The sequence below is a fragment of the Coregonus lavaretus genome (genome assembly GCF_964263955.1).
Source record: "Coregonus lavaretus genome assembly, chromosome: 33".
In the NCBI taxonomy this organism is placed as follows: Eukaryota; Metazoa; Chordata; class Actinopteri; order Salmoniformes; family Salmonidae; genus Coregonus; species Coregonus lavaretus.
Window position 1 is genome coordinate 17330950 of NC_140020.1, and position 20596 is coordinate 17351545.

Genomic DNA, 20596 nt, shown 5'->3' on the forward strand with positions numbered 1-20596 from the left:
TCAATGGAAACAGGATGCACCTGAGCTCAATTTCGAGTCTTATAACAAAGGGTCTGAATACTTATGTAAATAATTGTTTTCTTGTGTGTAGATTGTTGAGAGAAAATATATATTTAATCAATTTTAGAATAAGGCTGTAACGTAACAAAATGTGGAAAAAGTCAAGGGGTCTGAATACTTTCAGAAGGAACTGTATATGATTTCCCACGCAGTGGTTTCCGTCTGAGGTTGTTAATGACACCAGTTTTTCCTGTCAAGTGCTCAGAAGAACTTTCCCGATCCTTGAAAAATTGAAATTTGAGAGGCTATGGTTTTAATTTATTTCTTTTTTTTCCTGGCACTTAAAATTGGAAAGCTGTTTACTCCTCCAACCAGATGCCTCTCCAGGAAAACAGGCACACACCACTTCTTTGGAAGACATCTTGATGACAAATTGCAGTCTTCCATGTAGTACTACATGATGGTGATTGCAAAGGACCAATTTGAAATTAGATAAGTGACTATTCTGGCTAAATATGACAGCTTTTAGACAGCTTGTTTACTGCACAAAACAATTGCATGGCTTGACAACTCATCAATTCTAAATAGAATGCTTTTTTTTAAATCCAGGAAAGTCCAGTTGAGGTCAGAAGACCTAATTTACAAAGGAGACCTTTGTAAATTATACATTGTAAAAAATACATTGATCATACACACTTTGTTGCATACACAGCACAGCAAAAACATAAAGAGATAATCTGAAATGTATCTATATTCTAAGTGTCATGCTATAGCACACCCCCTAAACCCATACCTAATGTGGCTCTTGCAAAAAACATTTCACAATAACCACTCAATACAAAGGGTGAAGTGGGTGATTGTGGCACAAGGGAGGGGCACTGGATTTCTCAAACAAATCAAAATATGTATTTACAGTACACGCCTAACCCATTAAATCAATGACGACTGTAAATGTCTGTCAGAGAACAATAGAGAGTAGGTAGCCTATATTTAGGACCAGGAGTTTTCCCTGACCAGGAAAAACCTCTGGGCCATGCTTAGTTATATTCAGAGGCTGGTTCCAGCGGCCCGTCCTGCCATCCTGATCTGTCTGTGGTAGTCGTTCATCAGAGAGGGTTGGACATGAAGAGACAGGACAAGGGCAGATGGATGGCAGGTGTCTGGGTGACACAGCCATGTCCTCGGGTCGGACGGTCAACCGACCGCCTGCCTGCCACCCTGATGGAGGTGTGAGGAAAATAATACATTGAACGTGCTCACTTACAACTGTCACAGCAGCATGCCACTGCACCCGCACGCCTGGATAGGAAACAACCAATAGACATTTGGTGGCTGGTTAAAATGTATTGTGTTTAATGCATTCCTATTTAAACATTCTACCTGAATCCCAACATTTATTACATGTTAATCTCTACATGATGAGTGTAACACCATTAGTGGACATTTTTGCAATGATACCCATTTAGTGTTATAGCACTTGATTACTTGAGTTTAATTATGTATTATTGAGTAAATAAGAACAATTTGTCAGTTGCAATATTCATGAGGATGACAATCTGACAATCAAAAATAGGTCTGAGTTAATTCTCATCTATGGTGAGAATTCCCATGGCAATTTCCGTAAACAGAATTACTTTCAAAGTAAAGAAATCAAAACTAATCAAGACTAAAATACCCCTAAGATCAAAGTATCTTTCCAAGTGATCTGAAAGACAAACACGTTAGTGAGAATAACCAACCTAGTTGTGTCAGAGTGGATTAAACCAAAGGGAAGTAACTATGTGTTCTACGAAGTATGACAGTGATAGCCTAAAATTAGCAACTGGAGAGCTCTTTCAGGTTTTACAGAAGAGCTATAACTGAGTTAAGTTTACCAAAGGCCTACACTTGTTTTGTGTGCATTGACTCCTGTTGCGCCTATGGTACTTTAAAGTAGGACATATACTGTAAAGTAGGACATGTACTGTAAAGTAGGACATATACTGTAAAGCAGGTCATGTACTGTAGGCCTACGTGATATTGCAAACGTGTCCACATACGGTGAGGTCCAAAAGTATTTGGAAAGAATTAAAGCATCAAGGACATTTTATTGTAGTCGTATTTATTTTAAAACAACAATTCGTTTTATTTCCACCTGCACTGTGATTCATTATTGAAACTGGGGTCTTCCATGATATTGTACTTTCCACTGAACATCACAAAGTTACCCTTTTTATGTATGTTTAACATTTTTTCATTTTTTTTTTGTTGCTATACAACGATTTGTGCTTTGATACCTTAGATTTTAAAGACATGTTAATACAGTTATGTGAATACCAGGGACTACTGTCAAAAATGTCCAAAGAGTAAATTACACAGATCTTCTACACACCATACAAAATACAGATATACACACACGAGTGCACTGGCTGAATGCTCTCATTCGTTTAGGTTGTTTATTCGCAAACAGGGTTTTAAAAGCAACTGGATTCCAAATAAGGTGCATTTTTCAGAGTACTGGATATCTGTGTCTACAAGCCTTGAAACTTTTTTTTTGATGAACTGATGTCATTGCCCAGAATGAACTCTTTCCATGGATAAATGTGTATGACTGTGTGTGTGTATGCCGCTGGGGTCTCCTCGTTGGTAACACACTGGTGTCTCACTACTCTCTATGTGTGTGTGTCTGTGTGTGTCTGTGTGTGTGTGTGTTTGTGTGTATATGTGTGTATATGTGTGTGTACAAATACATGGGCATTCAATATTTACATCAGCTGGAATGTTCCCCATACTAATCAATAAATCAAGTACTTCAAGCAACGTGATTCACAGAAGATCAAACTATCTTTAATATTTCACTACTACGTCAGTAAGCGTTGAATGAAAACAAAAAAATAAAGCACATTGATTCACGTAATGCTGAACAGTTCTACTTTTTGTAAAAAATTAAAAATCACAACTAGTGTAGCCAATCCAGCGAACAGGAGAGAAAAAGGTACAAGCATTTAGAACTAACTACCATACTGTATGTGGGTGTCAATCTAAAACCTAAGTGCAGATATATATTCTATATATATATATATATATATATATATATATATATATATATATATATATATATATATTTATATACTAGGTAAATATTCTGGTAAATTTTATCATATGTATATACCTCCAAGTAAAGTGCATTCACTTAGGTGTATATAAATACTTCTAACATATAAAGCCATTTTACAGTGTACATATTGTTTGCTCTAATTATGCCATAGCAAAACCCATGCTTTACATAGAAAAGGCATCCACAACATTAAGAAAAATGTACAATTTATGAAACATGATACAATAAATAGTATTATAGAATTGCTGCTGTACACAAAAGCCATTTAATTTCACTCATATAAAAATATGTTTTAGTGCAACCTTACATATATTGATACTTCACATCATTCAGACTCAAGTGTCTAAAAAAGACGGGAAATTGCATTTATTACAAAGCTGATACACAAACTTGATATATTAACATATCTTCCTGCTTAATATGCTTATAAGAATATAAGCAGAAAGTAAAGAAAAGGCACATCTGTACATTTAAAAGTACCAGACTGGAGTCCATAAGCAATTTGGTCAGGCTCATATATAAGTTAACATACTGTATGTATATTCTCTGAAACTTTAAATAAGAAATTGTTAAAATAGCAAACCAGGTTATAAAAGGCATGCTATACATATACATTGAAACTACAGAGTATCTACTTAATTTGCTTGTTTAAAGACTTGTTTGTGTGTGTGTGTGTTTAAATGTCTGTCTCTCTGTATGCGTGTCGTGTGTGTGTGTGCAATTGTATGGGTTGATGTCTTTACGTTGCACGTCCTTCCCTTTTTAACAATGTTCACCTGTTCTCTGTGGCATCCTTTGATATATCTTTGCCTCTCTTTGTGCTTGCTGGTCTTTCCCCTGGGCTCTGTTGACCTGGCGACCTCTCCTTGGCACAGTGGCCTGGGCCTGCCGCGGAACCCGCCGGGCCCTTTGATGTGGCCGGCAGGGAGGTCTCCAAGCTGGAGCTGGAGTGTAGGGGGAGAGGGGAGGCCGAGCGGCCGTCCGGGGACTGCCTAACCTCTAGGCCACTAAAGTGCTGAATCCTGCTGGGGGCTCTCTCCTGAGGGCTGGGGTAAGGGGGGTGAGAGGAGTGAGGCAGTGGGGGGGGGTGTCTCTGATGGGCGTCTGAAGAGCACGCCAACATGCCCTTCTCCAGAGTGTCATGTTCCGTAGCGATGCGGAGCGAGGCGATAGCTTTGGTACAAGTCTGTATGCTTTCCTCCTGCTGCTTACTGTCCTTGCTGTCTGACATGTCTGCGCTGTCCTGGCGACTTCCTGACCAGGGTAAAGAGGTGCCAGTGGAGGGGACCGGGGTCCCCCGAGAGGGAGTGGATGATGACACCATCCTCTCCTGGCGCTGGGGCAAGTCGGACGAACCCCTGGACCCTCCTCCTCCCTCGGCCAGGTGGAAGGAGACCTCGCTGGTGCTGGACTCCTCAGACGTGCTCTTCTGCAGGGGGAGGCGGGTGGGGTGGGCCTGGCCGGTGACTGAGGTGGGCACAGAGTGCACCATCTGGATACCGCCGATGGGGATCATGGGGAAGGAGGTGCGGACCTGCTGCTGGGAGTGCAGGGGGAGGTGGCTGAACAGGCCCTGGTGGGGCCGTGGGGACTCCTGGCTGCTGTGGGGAGGGGAACCCTTTCTCTGATCCTGAAAAAATACAAGGTGAATTCAGCACAAAGTATAGTGGTCGTAGATCAATAGGGTCTGTGGATCTTAGTATGCAGATGATCTCTGAAAGTACTATGTTTTTTTCAGTTTAAGTTCAACAATTGAACAGCTTGAAAAATATGAATATTCAACAATTGAAATGTCACAATTATATGGAGCAAAGCATCTAATGATGTATAATGTGCTAACACTTCAAATTGTAGGTTTGTACTGACTGAGAAACTGTGAATGAGGAAAAGAGGGATTGTAATGGATTTTGAGAAGGCAGGAAAAATCTGCTCACATACGACAAAACTATTACCAGCTAAAAATAAGTAAAATATGAATATTTGAAAATTATACAGCTGAAGCAGGCTCCATGTCATGCTTTATTTAAACTGGGGTTCCTGGAAAGTCGGGTTTAACAAGACTCTTAAGAAGAAAAACAGAAGTTATTAACCACTGAGTGATGAGCCAAGCTACGGCTGCCTTATCTTTATATCACTGAGTTCCATGGAAACAAGCCAGATGGCAGAGAGAAGAGAATAATACACACTGTATTTGACCTCTTTCCCCAGGGATCCTTAATTAGCCACATATATACATAGAAATGCCTGCAGATACTGCAAGAGTAGCACTCTATGGTGGTCCTTCATGGGCCCATTGTACTTTAACTTTAAGTTAGAATCTCTAAGACAGTTGAAGGCAGAGACCATTTACCATCCTATAAGGCACTACTATTAATACTGTGAGTCATTAGTTAACACACAGTCAGTAAGGAGCTGTTCATGGTGGCTCAAGTGCAGTGTGAATAGAATAAAATAGAATAGAACACTTACCGTCTCCATCTCTGAGTGGCTCCTGCTGCGCTGGCCCAGTGGCACCATCTCTGAGTGCAGGTGCTGGCCCAGACTCCAAGGGGCACTGTGATGGTGCATGCCCCTCCTGGGGGAGACAGGTCTGATCATGCCCCGGTGGTGACTGCGTGGAGACAGCTCCCTCCTGCCCGCCAGGTCCCTGCCCGGTGACGTGGGGCGTCCGGCGTGGGACAGGGGCGAGAGGTGACCTCTGGGGGACAGGTCCCTCCGGGGCGAGAGGTCCCTCCTGAAGGAGATGTCTCTCTTGGGGGAGATGTGCCTGAGAGGGGACACCTCTCTGTGGGGTGACAGGCGGCCACGGGGGGACAGGTCCCGTCGGGGGGAGAGGTACTTGCGTGAGGAGGTGGTGGGGGAGGGCTCTCGGAGAGGGGAGGAGTCCAGGCCTGGGGAGGAGAGGCGAGACGGGGACAGGTCAAAGGAGGAGGAGCTGTGATCTGGGGACAAGCCAAAGTCCTCGTCCATGGAGCTGGGTACGTCTAGCCTGCTCTTATAGTCCTCGCCCAGGGCGCCCTGCAGCAGACGCTGGTACTCTGCCATCTGGCCCTGGCCTGCACGCTCGCTGGGCACCATGAGCTGGGTGATCTGGATGCTGGGCAGGCTGGTGAAGTAACTGAAGAGGGGCGGTTTGGAGCCGTGGCCCAGAAGGTCTGAGGAGCAGGCGCTCTGAGAGGCTGCCACAGCCGTGATGGAGAGAGACGGTATGCCATAGGGCTGAGGGCTGGTGCTTCTGGAGCGCGTTTTCGGCGTGGAGTCGCCATCGTAATCGTCGTCATCGTCTTCATCGTCATCCACCTCATCCCCGTCATCCTCGCCACCATCAGAATCATCAGCGTCTGAGAACTGGTGGTCCGCCATGATGCCTGACATCTTCCCAGACTCCCTCTGGCCATCCTCGCCATTGTCTAAAAAGAAACATATTGGTAAATCAACCATTGATCCAGTCAAACGCTATGCAAATGAAATAACAGTAACCTACTTTATTCTGCAAGACAAATAAACAGCATTTAGTGCAGTCTTAACAAGGAAATGGGATATAAAAACACAGTAGGACTTCTTCTATTTATGCGTTTACAGATCTTTTCCAGCAACCGCAATTTATTTCAATTGGATTGAATGGGTCACTGGAGTTATTTTCTACTCTATGAAGAATGGTGGAATTCAAGCAGGGAAAATGTGAACTGTGTATCTTAAAGTTGGTTATTTTACATAAACCTGACAGAGAGGCAGCTCCTGTTTTTCATTACGATAATTGTCCCTCAAGAACCGCACCAGTGCAACTTACAGGGCCCAGTATTTATCAAATGTTGGCTCATCTCTACACAATGTGCTCAGTCAGTCTGTCTGATTCATACCAGCTTCCTCGGCGTCTGCATCCTCCACAGATGTCACTGACACCCCGAGCTCCAAGCACTTCTTCATGTGGGCTTTCGACTTCATGTGCTTTGTCAGGTTTCCTGAAACCAGAGTTTACAACTTTTAAAAAGTCTTACTGGAAGCAGCATAATAAACTCATCAACACTTTACTGCAGCAGAGAGAGAACCTTGCCACTCTCCTAATGCAATGTAGACTGAAGTCTGTAGTCGCAGTTCTACATAAATCATTTTCCAGTGTGATCACTGTTTATGTTTGAACTATCAGGTTCAATTCCTTGAGAAGGAAGGTGTACATTTGCATATATGTGGTTATATGAAGCGGAAGAAGGAAACCCACCTTTAGTTTTAAAAGCAAAGTTGCAGAACTTGCAGACATATGGTCTGACATCGGTGTGTGTGCGGATATGTTTCTTCAGCATGCTTGGCTTCTTACAACGAATTCCACACTCTTCACAGATGTACTTCCCTCTTCCTCTACCCCGCACGTAAACATAGTCTTCATTGGATTTGTACCTGAAATCATAAGAAGACCAGATTTTCCAACGTTATTGGAGGATATTGAGTATAATCGAAGCATGTGTTAAGGGAGCAAATATCAAATACATCAAACAGGCCACTTTACATTGGGAAAGTTTGCCTATTACTGCTCAGAGAAAATAATTCTGGTGCCAAATTCAACTGGGTATTGGTCAGAGATATTTTTACAGCTGTTCCCATTTATGAAATGTAATTCTTGTACATTTTTCTCACTGTACATTGTAATATCATAAAAGGGACATTCCAGATATGTGATTTTGAAAAAATGTCAGATGATTGAAAAACTCATTTGGAAATCTATCTATTGCTTGCTCCAACGCAAAGAGGTTACAGTAGCCTCATGCACAGTAGTCAATAATACCATGGCTGTTAAACAACAAAACGTTGCTTTACTGTAGCCTATACTAGTAACGCCTTTCAACCACAATTAAAATCCATCTGAAAAATCCATCCTGTGTTTTTTTTTAAATCTATAACATTTCTGCAGAAAACACCCTCTAGTGAATAAATGTGAAGTCATAAAAAATGTAAAGTGATTTAAGTAATACTTAAATTCCAGTTATCACAGTCATTGTATTACCATTCTCAAATAATATTTTGCTCTGAAGAAGTGGTTTCAGCCGCCAGGCATTAAATCCAACATATTTAAGAGCTGTTCATCTTCTGCCTTCCATAAAACTGTACATTTTGTGTAAAAGTCACAACAATATACACATTTAAGCAGCCCTCTCGAGAAGGTGCCACACTGATATTAAAATGCTTTCAATTAAATTTGAATGGCTAATGGCAGCCATCTTCACATACCCTCCTTCAAAGATTTTGATGCGAGTGGGCTCAGCCTGCTTTGAGGAGGCCTCTTTCTCTCCGTGGTCCTCCTTGATTCGATCCCTGGCACTCAGCCCCTTGATTTTCTTCCCATATTTGCTCACATCTAGCTGCATGAGCTCTGGCTTCATCTGCAAATGAAAAACATGCATAACACTCAGTTAAATCCTCACAAACAGACAAAAACACTTGATGGCAGATGTACAGTACTGGAATGTCGGCTTCAAAATAGACTTTTATCCCAGATTGGTTTCTAATATTGTAGGGGATTTCAAACTCTCTAAAGCATGTGAATTCTAAAACTTGAATACTTATTTAGTAACCAACCGTTAACCACCCATTAACCAATAAATACATTAACTATGAATAAGAGACATACTGTATGTGACGTGTGACTACCTGCTCAAACTTCTGCTTCCAAGCAAGAGAGGACACAAGTTTTCCAGTCCCAGGTTGATACATAGCAGCCATCGTGTAGGTTTCTGTGTTCTTCCTCTGCTTGGAGCATAGCAGGGCCAGAGTAGACTTGGTGCTGAGACTGAGAGGGTTGGGGTTGTAAGAGCTGATGCACCAGGAGCCGTAGACAGAAGTCAGGGGAGTCGTCTGAGCGTTGTTTGGCTTGGTGTAATTCAGGAAGCACCAGCTGACACTGGTTGTCGTGCGAAGACTGGGGAACTGAAAGAACTGCTGAATGTCGGCCAGATCTGTGAGCAGTAGAGTGCTTCCAGCAGCGCCCCCACTCTGATTGGCAGCCAGCTGCACCAGCATGTTGACAGGTATCTTGCTGCCCATGGGTGGCTTGGCTTCTCCTGGAGTGTCACTGGAGGAGACCATGGACTGTGGGCTGCAGCTAGCCTCTGGGGTGGAGGAGTCATCAACGTCCAGCTCCTCTGGGGACTCTCTGCCACCAGGGAAGTCCGTCACGATTTGCAGAGGGGGAGTGAAGCTGTCAGCTGGTGGCACATCAGGTATGTGGGGTGCATTAGAACGCACTGGGATTTTGGTGGAGGGGAAGTCTGCTGGTGGGGAGGAGGACATCCTCTCCTGATCGTCCATTGAACCCTCGCTCTTCAGAGGGGCGCGCTTTGGTAACGTGCTGCTGTCTTTCGAAGCACTCAGCTCGACAGCGCTTAGCTCCTTTACAATCTGACCGTACATCTTCTCCTCCTTGACCCGTTTTTGCTGTTTGGTCTCTATAAAGAGTTCCAGGCTACTGGCCGGTGATAGCATCCGCTTGCTTCCCCCAATACTGGAGGACGCATCCGTGGTGGAGATGGTTCCTGATGTCAACGACAGCGGAATTCCCGTGTTCAGTCTCCCGTGTTCAGTGTTCAGATCCGGAACATTCCACAGTGGATAACGTAGAGCTCCCTCAGGCTGACCAAGGATCTGAGATAAGTTGAAGCCAACGCCGTGCTTTGAAACAGTGCCACCTGTTGGTGAACTGGATGATACACTCTCTGAGCATATGACTCTTGCTGAATAAGTGCTCTGGCCGTGGTTAGTTAAGAGTTGTGAAACACTTGTGTACATAACACTTCCGTAAGATGGCACTTGAGTCTGCATCCTAACGGGGACTAGCATACCTGGGAGAGATGACTGTGAACCTGCATTCTGAGTGGCGAAGATTGGCTGGACCTGTTGCAGGAGCACCGTGCTCTCGGTGAGGGCCACTTTAGACGGAAGAGAGCCGTAATGCTGGGCCTGGGGGGAGGCTCTGGAGGGATACTGATAGCTCTGACTGATAGCACCTTCAGCCTTCGCGTCGCACTGCTCCTGGATCTGCTGTAGCTGATTAAGAGATGGGTGGGATTTCTGGAGCATGTGTGGTAGACTAGGCTGTCTGATATGTAGTTTCTGTAACTGGTGTGGCTGGAAAGCCAGATGCTGCTTGTGTCTCTGTGTAGACTCGGGATGCCAGAACAGACCAGGCTGAAATGGCAGGAAAGGCAGTGAAGCCAAGCTGTTCTGGAGTGAGGAGTATTGCATCGTTTCCTGGCTCATGAGCTCGTGACCTGGATGCTCTCCCTCTGATGACTGTTGACTTGGCAGACGAGATGACTTCTGGAACAGTGGTGGGTCGTCCTGGCTGTCCTCACTAATGCTCTGTTGCAGAAGATGATGATGTGACCCTCTCTTGGGTCTTGCTACTTCGCTGGCTGATGCACCGAGAGAACCTTGAGAGGATGGGGGGCTCTGCCAAGATGAGGGTCCATGGTCCGAATGCTCTTGCTTGACAGTAATTTCGAGACCACCTTGCTCATGCACCACAGTCTCAGGGTAAACACTGAGGGATGCCTGCCTTACTAGGTAGCCCCGTCTCCGATCTTTCATGGCTGATGCACTGGAGTAAACCTCTCCCTGTCTGGATGATGTTGAGAGGCTGCCATAGTCGAAGGACTTGCTACGGATCTCTGGGATCTCGGTGGGCAGAGCGCTGGGAGCCTGTTCTGACGAGGAGCGTCGCATCTCCCTCTGCTGTTGATGGCCTGGGATAGTGAGAGAGTTGCCGCTGTACTCAGACTGCTTGCCAAAGTCCTCCTGCTTGGAAGGTGACACAGACTTTAAGCTCTCTTCCCTGTCAAAGGACATAGAGAAGCTGGAGCTGTGGGACAGGTTGCTCTCCTGGCTGGGGCTCCTGGACAGGCTGGTGCAGGACTCAAAGCTGGACTCCCCAGAGGAGTGCTCCAGGTCTGCCAGACGCAGACGCTTCTTCTTAGGAGGCAGCTTCTCCGCTGGGAGCTGGGACAGTGTCTCACTCCTCTGGGGCCACTGGAACTCTTCAACGTGCTTCTCCGGCTCCTTGGTCAGTACGTCAGGCTCTTTCTCAGGTTTATCTGGCTCCTCTGTCACCCTGATTTCAGGCACTTGGATGTTAGACTGGCGTACCAGTTTGGGGGGCATGTGACAGGGCTGGTTGGATGAAACTAAATCACTGTCTCTTTGCTGCTGCTGCTCCATGCTCTCAGACCTTAGGTTAGACTCTGGGCTCTGCACATCCTCTATGTTCTCTGTATCTGACTGCTCTGAATATTGGCTGGAGGGTTTGTCCTGCAGGTAGGCTGGGTGCTCGAAGGACTCTGACTTCTCAAAGGAGTTTGGCCTACTGAGTGAGTTGGTGTGCTGAATGACAGAGATAACGTTGCCAGCTGCCTTTCTGTCAGAGTCTGGGACTAGCACTACGTCCTCTGAGCACATACTACTACAGCATGTTTCAAAACTGTCTGATTGGCTATGTGCACTGTACATAGATCCCATGGATCCCTTTCCAGTAGGTGTCCCCCTTGAACCCTCTTGACTACCTTGTTTTGAATCATAATCCCTGACCATATCTACTGAGCCACTAAAACTACTGTCGTACTGGACAGGGCCATCCTCCTCATCTCCTACACTCTTTTCCTTCCTGCGTTTACGAGTGGCAATCTCTGTCATTCCCACTTTAGTACCATAAGGGCTGTATGCTGTATGCTCTGGCACCACAGGACTGCGCTCCCCTAGCTTTAACGCCACGGATTGGGCTGCGTTCTTGGGAACGTGTCCATAAGTTTCATAGTCGCCATGCCCTTCATGTGCTGAATGCTCAAAAGCTGCCTGTCTCCTAAGCCTCCTCAGACCGGCAGCACCCGGGTAGAAGACGTCATCAGAGGTCATCATCTCATCAAAGGAGTGGCTCACTCTTATTCCCGGTGGGACGTTGAGGTTGGTCGGGGAGGATGTTGGCATTGAGTTACTCCTAATGAGTGTCCCTGAATCAGGAGTCTCTAGTAGACCTGTGTTGCTTTGGCAAGGGCCTGTGGGATACTGCTTAGGGTCAACGCCTGCTAGTAGTTGATCCTCAGATATCTTCCCCATTACTATGTTAGTGTCTTGGCCAACAGTGGCCATGCCTACTGCAATGGATTGTCTAGATCTAGCAGAGTTAGGTTTGTAATACCAGGTCCGACCAAACATGATCTCCTCGTAGGACTTTGCGTTTGTGTTGGGAGGGCTGATCTGTTGCTCAGCACTCTCTGAACGGGAGAAGTAGCCTGAGTCTGTGCTGCCTTTGCTGTGTGGACTCAGGAGGTGCAGGGACTGATGGGACTGCTGGTCTGAGTCCTGTGATCCCTTCTTCTCTGTCAGTCTCAGAGCCAGTCTCTGTTTGATAGTGGGAGAGTCATCCACGCGGCCAACCTGGGAGCTGATGTGAGAAGCCTTGAGTTCCGTGAATGGGGGGCACTCCATTGCTGTTGGCGGGACCCCTTGTTTTGGGACAATTAGGATAGGCACTTTCATGGAAGCCATAGCTAGTTCCTCAGCTGAATCAGCATATGCCGGCTCCCCTCCCTTCTCCATTGTGCTTTTGTCCATCTCAAATGATATCTGGGGAATGGGGCTGCCTTTGTCCATAAACATGGAGGCCTCTGCAGTCTCCTCATCGGTGTCTGTGCTCTGTTCACCGTCTGAGTGTACCTCTGTCTCTCCCACTGAGGACGCCTGATCCATGTCTGTGCGTGAAGCTGCTAGTTCGGAGAATGGGACTAGTCCCGCTTTGATGGCATGGGCATGAGATTTTCTGTGTTTGTACAAATTACTCTTGGTTTTAAATGAGAACCCACAGGGGACACAAGGGTAGGGGCGTTCCCCAGTGTGTGAACGAATGTGCTTCTTCAGCACGCTGGGTTTAGCACAAGCCCTTCCACAATAGTGGCAGATGTACTTCCCTGGCTTCTTGGGTTTCTGCTCCTTCTTGTATCCCTCCTCTGGCGGCTCCGGCCCTGACTGGGAATACTGGCCAAAAGAACTGGGTAAACTGGGAGATTTCTGACGAGGGAAGACTCCTTGGGCACGGGAGTGTCCAGGGAATATGTCGTCGGAAGGGAGCTGTCCAGCGAAGGGCCAGGCATGGGCCTCCAGACCGGGCTGGGGCTTGGCTCCGGACAGGAAGTGCTCTTGCATGGGCTGCTGTGGGTACGGTTGTGGTAACTGGTAGGAGTAAGTACGGGGGAAAGCCTGTGCATACTGACTATCTTGAGATGACTGACCCATTGCAGTTGATAGCAGCTTCCCAGAGCCATACTTTTGTGCTGAGCCAGTAATATTGCTGCCACTGGCACCACTTTGAATGCTTTCGCGATGTGAGTGCCTCTTTTCCTCCGGGTCAGCGAAAGTGCTTCTTTTTGTGCCAGCTGAGGGCTCAGAGACCCACTTCCTTTGTAGCTTCTCCCGGGGCTCCTTGATGCATTTTGGTCCAGCAGCAGATTCACGTGGCTCCATTGTCCCTCTAGACGTCAGTTGGGTTTTCAAAGGTCAAATGTCAGATGCTGTCACACCTGGAGATCTTAAACAAAGGGGCCTTCCATTGCTGAAGTTGTTGGGTTGTTCCACATTTGAGTCACGATGATCCTCTATAGTCTGCATCAGAACACCTTCTTTCTGTCAATCATACTGTAAACTTGCAAACTTGTTTCAGCGCTCAAATGTTCTGTCCAATTCATTAAATGTATGAAGATCTTTGAGTGATCTGAAAATGTAAACAGAATATATATATAAATGGCATGTACTGTAAAAGAAAACATGATCTTAAAAATCATGATTGGGTACATATTTATTACTGAACACTTACCAGTCTTAAAAAAAAAAAGCTTGTTGATTTCCCTCCTTTTACAACTTCCACGAGAATCTTCACATAAGACCTAGAGAGAGGAGAGAGAAACAATTCAGTGATTGAAACAAAACACTCACTGAGAAGTTAATAACTTATGTCTCTAGGATATTCCTCAATTTTCAAATAAATGAATCTCAGTTTAGTCATCTATATTCTCATGTACAGTGGCATGCAGTACAAAGAGTACAGTGCTAAACTAGATTGAATTTGAAATATTTCTACTGAGTGTAGTTTCAAACTGAACCACCCCCTCTTGCTAACAGTGAGTCATCAGTACCAACTAGGCCCACGTAGTTCCTAAAAGACACAGAAACTATAAATAAACATTTGTGGTTCTATTTCCGAGTGTTAACGTACAGAAACCACACCAACACCTGAATACAGAATGAACCCCAGTTTCTGAGGCTAACATGTTGAACTTGCAAGTCTCTGCTGTGTACTTCCTGATTTCAGTTTTTTTTTCTATGATTGCGACAGACACACACAAGGCCCCCTTTGCTCTGGTGCTGCCGGGTAAGAGCACGAAAGCTGTGTGACGCGGGTGTCTGGAGGCCAACGTGAGAACTAAAAATAGCCCGGCAGAAAACCACAGGTATTTTTAGCACCGGAAATATTTACTTTTGGTCCGTTTTGTTTTCATTCTCTTCCATGCTGTTACACAAAAAGAATGTGTGCAAACACCAGAGGGGTAAACTACAAAGCAGGTTCAATGATTTTTTAGAAAGAAGCTTGAAATGGGCATGGTCTAATTGATTCAACAAACGAAAAGACATATCTATGTTTAGCTTTTTTAATGAACCATAAAATCAATAGTCATTTCTGGTTGCTTATCAAAGTTAGCTGGCTAACACATTGATCCTGCTTTCTAGTATACCCCTCTGGACATACCATAAGCCTTCTGTGGAAGCCTGAGTTTCGCAACTACAGTATAAGTGGTTGGATGGAGGTTTGTTACAGGCCAGATCCCCTTTCTGTAAATACCACCAACAATATCGTTAAACACCCATACAGTGGGGAGAACAAGTATTTGATACACTGCCGATTTTGCAGATTTTCCTACTTACAAAGCATGTAGAGGTCTGTAATTTTTATCATAGGTACACTTCAACTGTGAGAGACGGAATCTAAAAATCTAAAAATCCAGAAAATCACATTGTATGATTTAAGTAATTAATTTGCATTTTATTGCATGACATAAGTATTTGATACATCAGAAAAGCAGAACTTAATATTTGGTACAGAAACCTTTGTTTGCAATTACAGAGATCATACGTTTCCTGTAGGTCTTGACCAGGTTTGCACACACTGCAGCAGGGATTTTGGCCCACTCCTCCATACAGACCTTCTCCAGATCCTTCAGGTTTCGGGGCTATCGCTGGGCAATACGGACTTTCAGCTCCCTCCAAATATTTTCTATTGGGTTCAGGTCTGGAGACTGGCTAGGCCACTCCAGGACCTTGAGATGCTTCTTACGGAGCCACTCCTTAGTTTCCCTGGCTGTGTGTTTCGGGTCGTTGTCATGCTGGAAGACCCATCCACGACCCATATTCAATGCTCTTACTGACGGAAGGAGGTTGTTGGCCAAGATCTCGCGATACATGGCCCCATCCATCCTCCCCTCAATATGGTGCAGTCGTCCTGACCCCTTTGCAGAAAAGCATCCCCAAAGAATGATGTTTCCACCTCCATGCTTCACGGTTGGGATGGTGTTCTTGGGGTTGTACTCATCCTTCTTCTTCCTCCAAACACGGCGAGTGGAGTTTAGACCAAAAAGCTCTATTTTTGTCTCATCAGACCACATGACCTTCTCCCATTCCTCCTCTGTATCATCCAGATGGTCATTGGCAAACTTCAGACGGGCCTGGACATGCGCTGGCTTGAGCAGGGGACCTTGCGTGCGCTGCAGGGTTTTAATCCATGACGGCGTAGTGTGTTACTAATGGTTTTCTTTGAGACTGTGGTCCCAGCTCTCTTCAGGTCATTGACCAGGTCCTGCCGTGTAGTTCTGCGCTGATCCCTCACCTTCCTCATGTCTGTTTGATTGAGTGTGTGGACAGGTGTCTTTTATACAGGTAACAAGTTCAAACAGGTGCAGTTAATACAGTTAATGAGTGGAGAACAGGAGGGCTTCTTAAAGAAAAACGAACAGGTCTGTGAGAGCCGGAATTCTTACTGGTTGGTAGATGATCAAATACTTATGTCATGCAATAAAATGCAAATGAATTATTAAAAAATCATACAATGTGATTTTCTGGATTTTTGTTTTAGATTCCGTCTCTCACAGTTGAAGTGTACCTATGATAAAAATGACAGACCTTTACATGCTTTGTAAGTAGGAAAACCTGCAAAATCGGCAGTGTATCAAATACTTGTTCTCCCCACTGTATATGTTTAAATTAAACCAAAAGCCAAATGTGTATGTGACAAAACAGCCATGTTTTGCTAAGTTTAAAAATAAGAAAATACAGAACGCAGTCTCAATTGAAACACATGAACAGTTGTTGCATACCGACTTAATGAAATGTGCTTGATTGACAGCTTTGTAAAGATAACGTAGATATAGATATTCCAGAGAGGAATAATAAAGATGTCTAAACCTACAGTACTTGTACCTGCCTCTTAACTCCTCCTAGCTTATTTTCACAAAATATGCTCTCCGTTGCTAGTATTTTGTGAAATAAGGGTCAACTGAGCAAACCTATCACTAAGTGGAAAAGAGCAATCTGTGAAAGCTGGAGTCAGTTTCATATATCACACTTAATGGCGGCCACGCTGGCACACCCCTCTCCCCCATCTCCCCCTCGCCCCCTCTCCCCCTCTCCCCCCTCCACAATTGGGAGCATCTCCTTCCGTTAATGAATCTTTCTAGCTCTGCTGCTGGGCCCCAGGGATGTGGATGCAACGCTGATAAACAGAAAAGTATCTCTTGTTATTCTGTCCATATCTGCTACCATGGTGCCGAAGCATACGCTTACCATTTTGTAAGTCAAAGAAAAAGTATTGAATGGGTTATATAAAGTGCTATTTATCCCAACTAAAACCCTGTCCTATTTTCTGACAGAGTGTGGGTGAGAATATTCATTGGCATCCTTTTCAAGTGGAGTACCTGGAGGAAGTGTGCGTGGGACAGTGACAGAGGCATTGTGTTAGGGACACCTCGCTCTATAGAGATGGAACACATCCTCAAAGATATAAACAGAAACACTCCACTGGATGATTCAAGCATTTTATGTAACAGATCCATAGTCTAACAGTATTTCATATGATAGGACGGCCCTCTGCCAACAACTGATGCCCCTGATAAGGCAGACATTTTCAAGTACACCAGCCCCCACAGTAAGTTTCTGCACGCATGCACGAGCACACACACACACACACACACACACACACACACACACACACACACACACACACACACACACACACACACATCAAGCCATGAAGTACATCTATCTCCATCAACCCCTCCTCCCCCGGAGGTATGCATAATGGGGGAGAACATAACGTTGAGAGAGAGCCTCTGCCCACCTTCGGCTTCTGACTGAGGATCTACGGGCAGTGTGGGAGGCTGCTAGCCTGGGGCTGTACCATGCCCTACACACTGACACACATCTCCATTGTGGCTAGGAAAAGAGCAAACCTTACCGAGGCCCTTTAACTCCAGCAAAATAGATCCTCTTTCCAATGCAGGGATTAGGTATTGAGCGTTTTTTGGGCAGCCAGATTCAGGAGTGAGGATTATAGAGTGTTTTGTTATTTTGTGTGTCAGTCACTTGTGTGTGTGGCAGGCATAGTTATCCTTAAACCATTTGGCCAGCCCAGATGCCACATACCAATTTGAAGTGCTTGGAATCCTTTCAACACTGAAACAGAGAATAGAGTGAATCCTATTTAATCATTCGCTTCCTCAAATACCAACATCTGAAGTTAAAATGAACCATGACAATATATTTCTCACTGTCCAACCAAAGGTTAATTGCAGGACACGAACACTGTAAATAAATACACAAAAAATATAGTGTGAATAAAACAAAAAAAGACCTGGAAAATATCTCTATTGCCAAAGTATGTTCTTTAAATATTCAGTCATAGTCTAACTGTAAGTCGCTCTGGATAAGAGCGTCTGCTAAATGACTAAAATGTAAATGTAAATAGTCGTTAACACTGTTATTATCGACTGCTCTGCTGTTTTAGACCTGCCAGCGTTACATGCTTATAAAACAAATAAAGACAATTCAATCAACCTCATCTGGTTCCAGTTCCAGCTCTCTTACAGAGGATAGTTTTGCAATTCAAAAATGTGTGTACACAGTTCTGTTGGTCTCAGCAGATTGACATCTGCAATTATACCGGAGTAATTCCTCTAGAAACAAAGGTTAGTCACATGGGCAGACACCAGTGTGCTTTGGTTATCACTTAAACCAGAGGGCCATTCGATTAGCACAGTGGCCTAATTCAGTGGCCCGTCTGTGGGGTTGACTGTGACACATCCGCCAGTGTGCGATCGCGGTGGCGTGTTTTTAGGGCTCAGGTTACCCCCTTTTGTTTGTCCTCCTGGTGACATCACGTTCACAACTGTGATGTAGGCAGGCACACACACACAGGCCGTTTCTTATTTCCCTGAGCAGAAACAGCCGCAGTTTCTTGTACTTTCCAGGGCAGACTCTGAATAATTCAAGGCATTGCTAATTGTTTCCATTCAGTAATTACAACGTTTATGGTAACAAAGTCCTGCCTAGGAGTGCATCATGGTCAGTGCCTCAGAAGGCCTAATGGGACCCCCAACTGAAACCCTTATTTATTTACCTGTGTGTTGGCTTGTTTAATTTTCTTTGTTTGTTAGATTTTTGCTCTTTTATGGGAAGATAGAACTGGCATAGAAACACACGTATCTGTTATCGTTTCTTTATGTTTCCTTAAAGTGGGAATGAGAGGGGAGCTGGGTCGGTGTGCTGTGGCTCTTTGTTCCAGCTATTCCAGCTCATTAGGGATGGAGGCAACTTTAACAGCTCCAACTGGCTTTATCAACTGCTAGCTGGGTAAAATGTGAAAGGGCTCTGAAAATAGATTGAAGCAAGGGTCCTACAATAAAGTATTGTGTGTTTTCGGCGCATCTGGCTCAACATTGCCTTTCACCTGAACTGGTTCAGGGAATTACTCACAATGTGCTATGTTCAGAATCACTCTGTTCTCAAATGGACTGCATGTACATAATTGATAGAGCACACATGTTTTTGTGACTATTGAAAGGACTGAATCAACAGTACTAATTATGCGGTCTTGACACACTTCTCGCCTCTATTCAATTGCAGGTTCATTTGTGCCTCTCAAGGTGAAAAAAGTAGCTTGTATGGTCTTCGCCAGTCTGTACCATGTATCAACAGATTTCATATATTGACCATGACTAAAATAGAATAGAACACAAACATCAGCAAAACAATGTACTATAAATAAATGCCCCTCGGCCCCCCTTTAAAAGAATCTTTGAAACAGAGAAAATCTTTGAAATAGAAAATATCCCTGTATCTTGTTGAAATCCCAGAAATAACTATTTTCACACTTAAACTTAACTCCCAACAGCTTGGGTTTTGACAGCATGTGAGATTCACCATTTGCACAGCCAGCAGGTTTGTGGTGTGATTTTATCCCCTGTAAGCAGGTTATGTGGATGTATCACCCAGTTTGTTTGCAAGTCAGCCCCCCGGAGTGTCATATTGACTCCTCATTAGAAGCCCAAAGATGAAGCACAGCCTGGAGCCGGGAGAGACTGCAGCTGGGAGATACTGCAGTCTGAGACTGTGAAGAGGCAGAATGCAACAGGCTGAGAGGCCAGGGGAGAGAGAGAGACCATCCATCGCTCAAACCAGGTCCAGATGGTCAGCAGAGCCAGTTTGGCCTCACAGAGCAATACTAGATCTAGTCCCCTGTAGCTCAGTTGGTAGAGCATGGCGCTTGCAACGCCAGGGTTGTGGGTTCGTTTCCCATGGGGGGCCAGTATGAAAATGTATGCATTCACTAACTGTAAGTCGCTCTGGATAAGAGCGTCTGCTAAATGACTAAAATGTAAAAATTTACAATTACAACTACAGTTTACAGTACATTATAGAATAGTATGTGTGTATGGGCAATGTTTATGGCATGATGGGATGGATATTTTGTTTCGGGACAAACTCTGTACTGATTTAACTACTAGGCACAGGATTCAGACAAGAATCCTATCCTAACAGTCATACATCCAGTCATATCCAGGTCTATATTTCAAGCAGCAAGTAGGAAGTTAAGCTAGGCAGTTGAATAGGATGGGAGGTGATATTTTTAACATAGAGGATGTGTGTGTGTGAGTGGTGAAAAGAGAGAACTGTGCTCTGCGTGGGTGAGAGGCCTCGGCTAGTCTCATTGAGACAGGGTGAGGTGAGGAGTGTGGGTGACACTTCCTGTGTGGGAGGAACAAGCCTGAATGCTATGCAGCAGGGTTACCAAACTTATGAATTGGCGTTATGAAAAGGGCTGGTTACACAACCCGGCTAGGTGGCTGGTCGCTCGCCCCGCTCGGCCACCTCGAGAGTCGGAAGATGGCCATTCAATTCCCACGGGGGGCCAGTATGAAA

General features: G+C 44.9%; 1 protein-coding gene across 2 annotated transcripts in view; it reads right to left on the minus strand.

Annotated features, from left to right (window-relative positions):
- Positions 1 to 3120: 3120 nt before the first annotated feature.
- The window catches only part of LOC311108833 (transcription factor HIVEP2-like), an 89342-nt gene continuing 71866 nt past the window's right edge, over positions 3121 to 20596 (minus strand). For both annotated transcript variants that reach the window (XM_084151596.1, XM_084151597.1), the window contains 7 exons: positions 13947 to 14016; positions 8741 to 13844; positions 8321 to 8472; positions 7317 to 7492; positions 6958 to 7059; positions 5567 to 6507; positions 3121 to 4727 (listed from right to left, as the gene is read on the minus strand). In XM_084151596.1, the coding sequence (XP_084007722.1) occupies positions 3870 to 4727; positions 5567 to 6507; positions 6958 to 7059; positions 7317 to 7492; positions 8321 to 8472; positions 8741 to 13597 (7086 nt within the window). In that variant the 5' untranslated portion in view covers positions 13598 to 13844; positions 13947 to 14016 and the 3' untranslated portion in view covers positions 3121 to 3869. The remainder of the gene's footprint in view (positions 4728 to 5566; positions 6508 to 6957; positions 7060 to 7316; positions 7493 to 8320; positions 8473 to 8740; positions 13845 to 13946; positions 14017 to 20596) is intronic.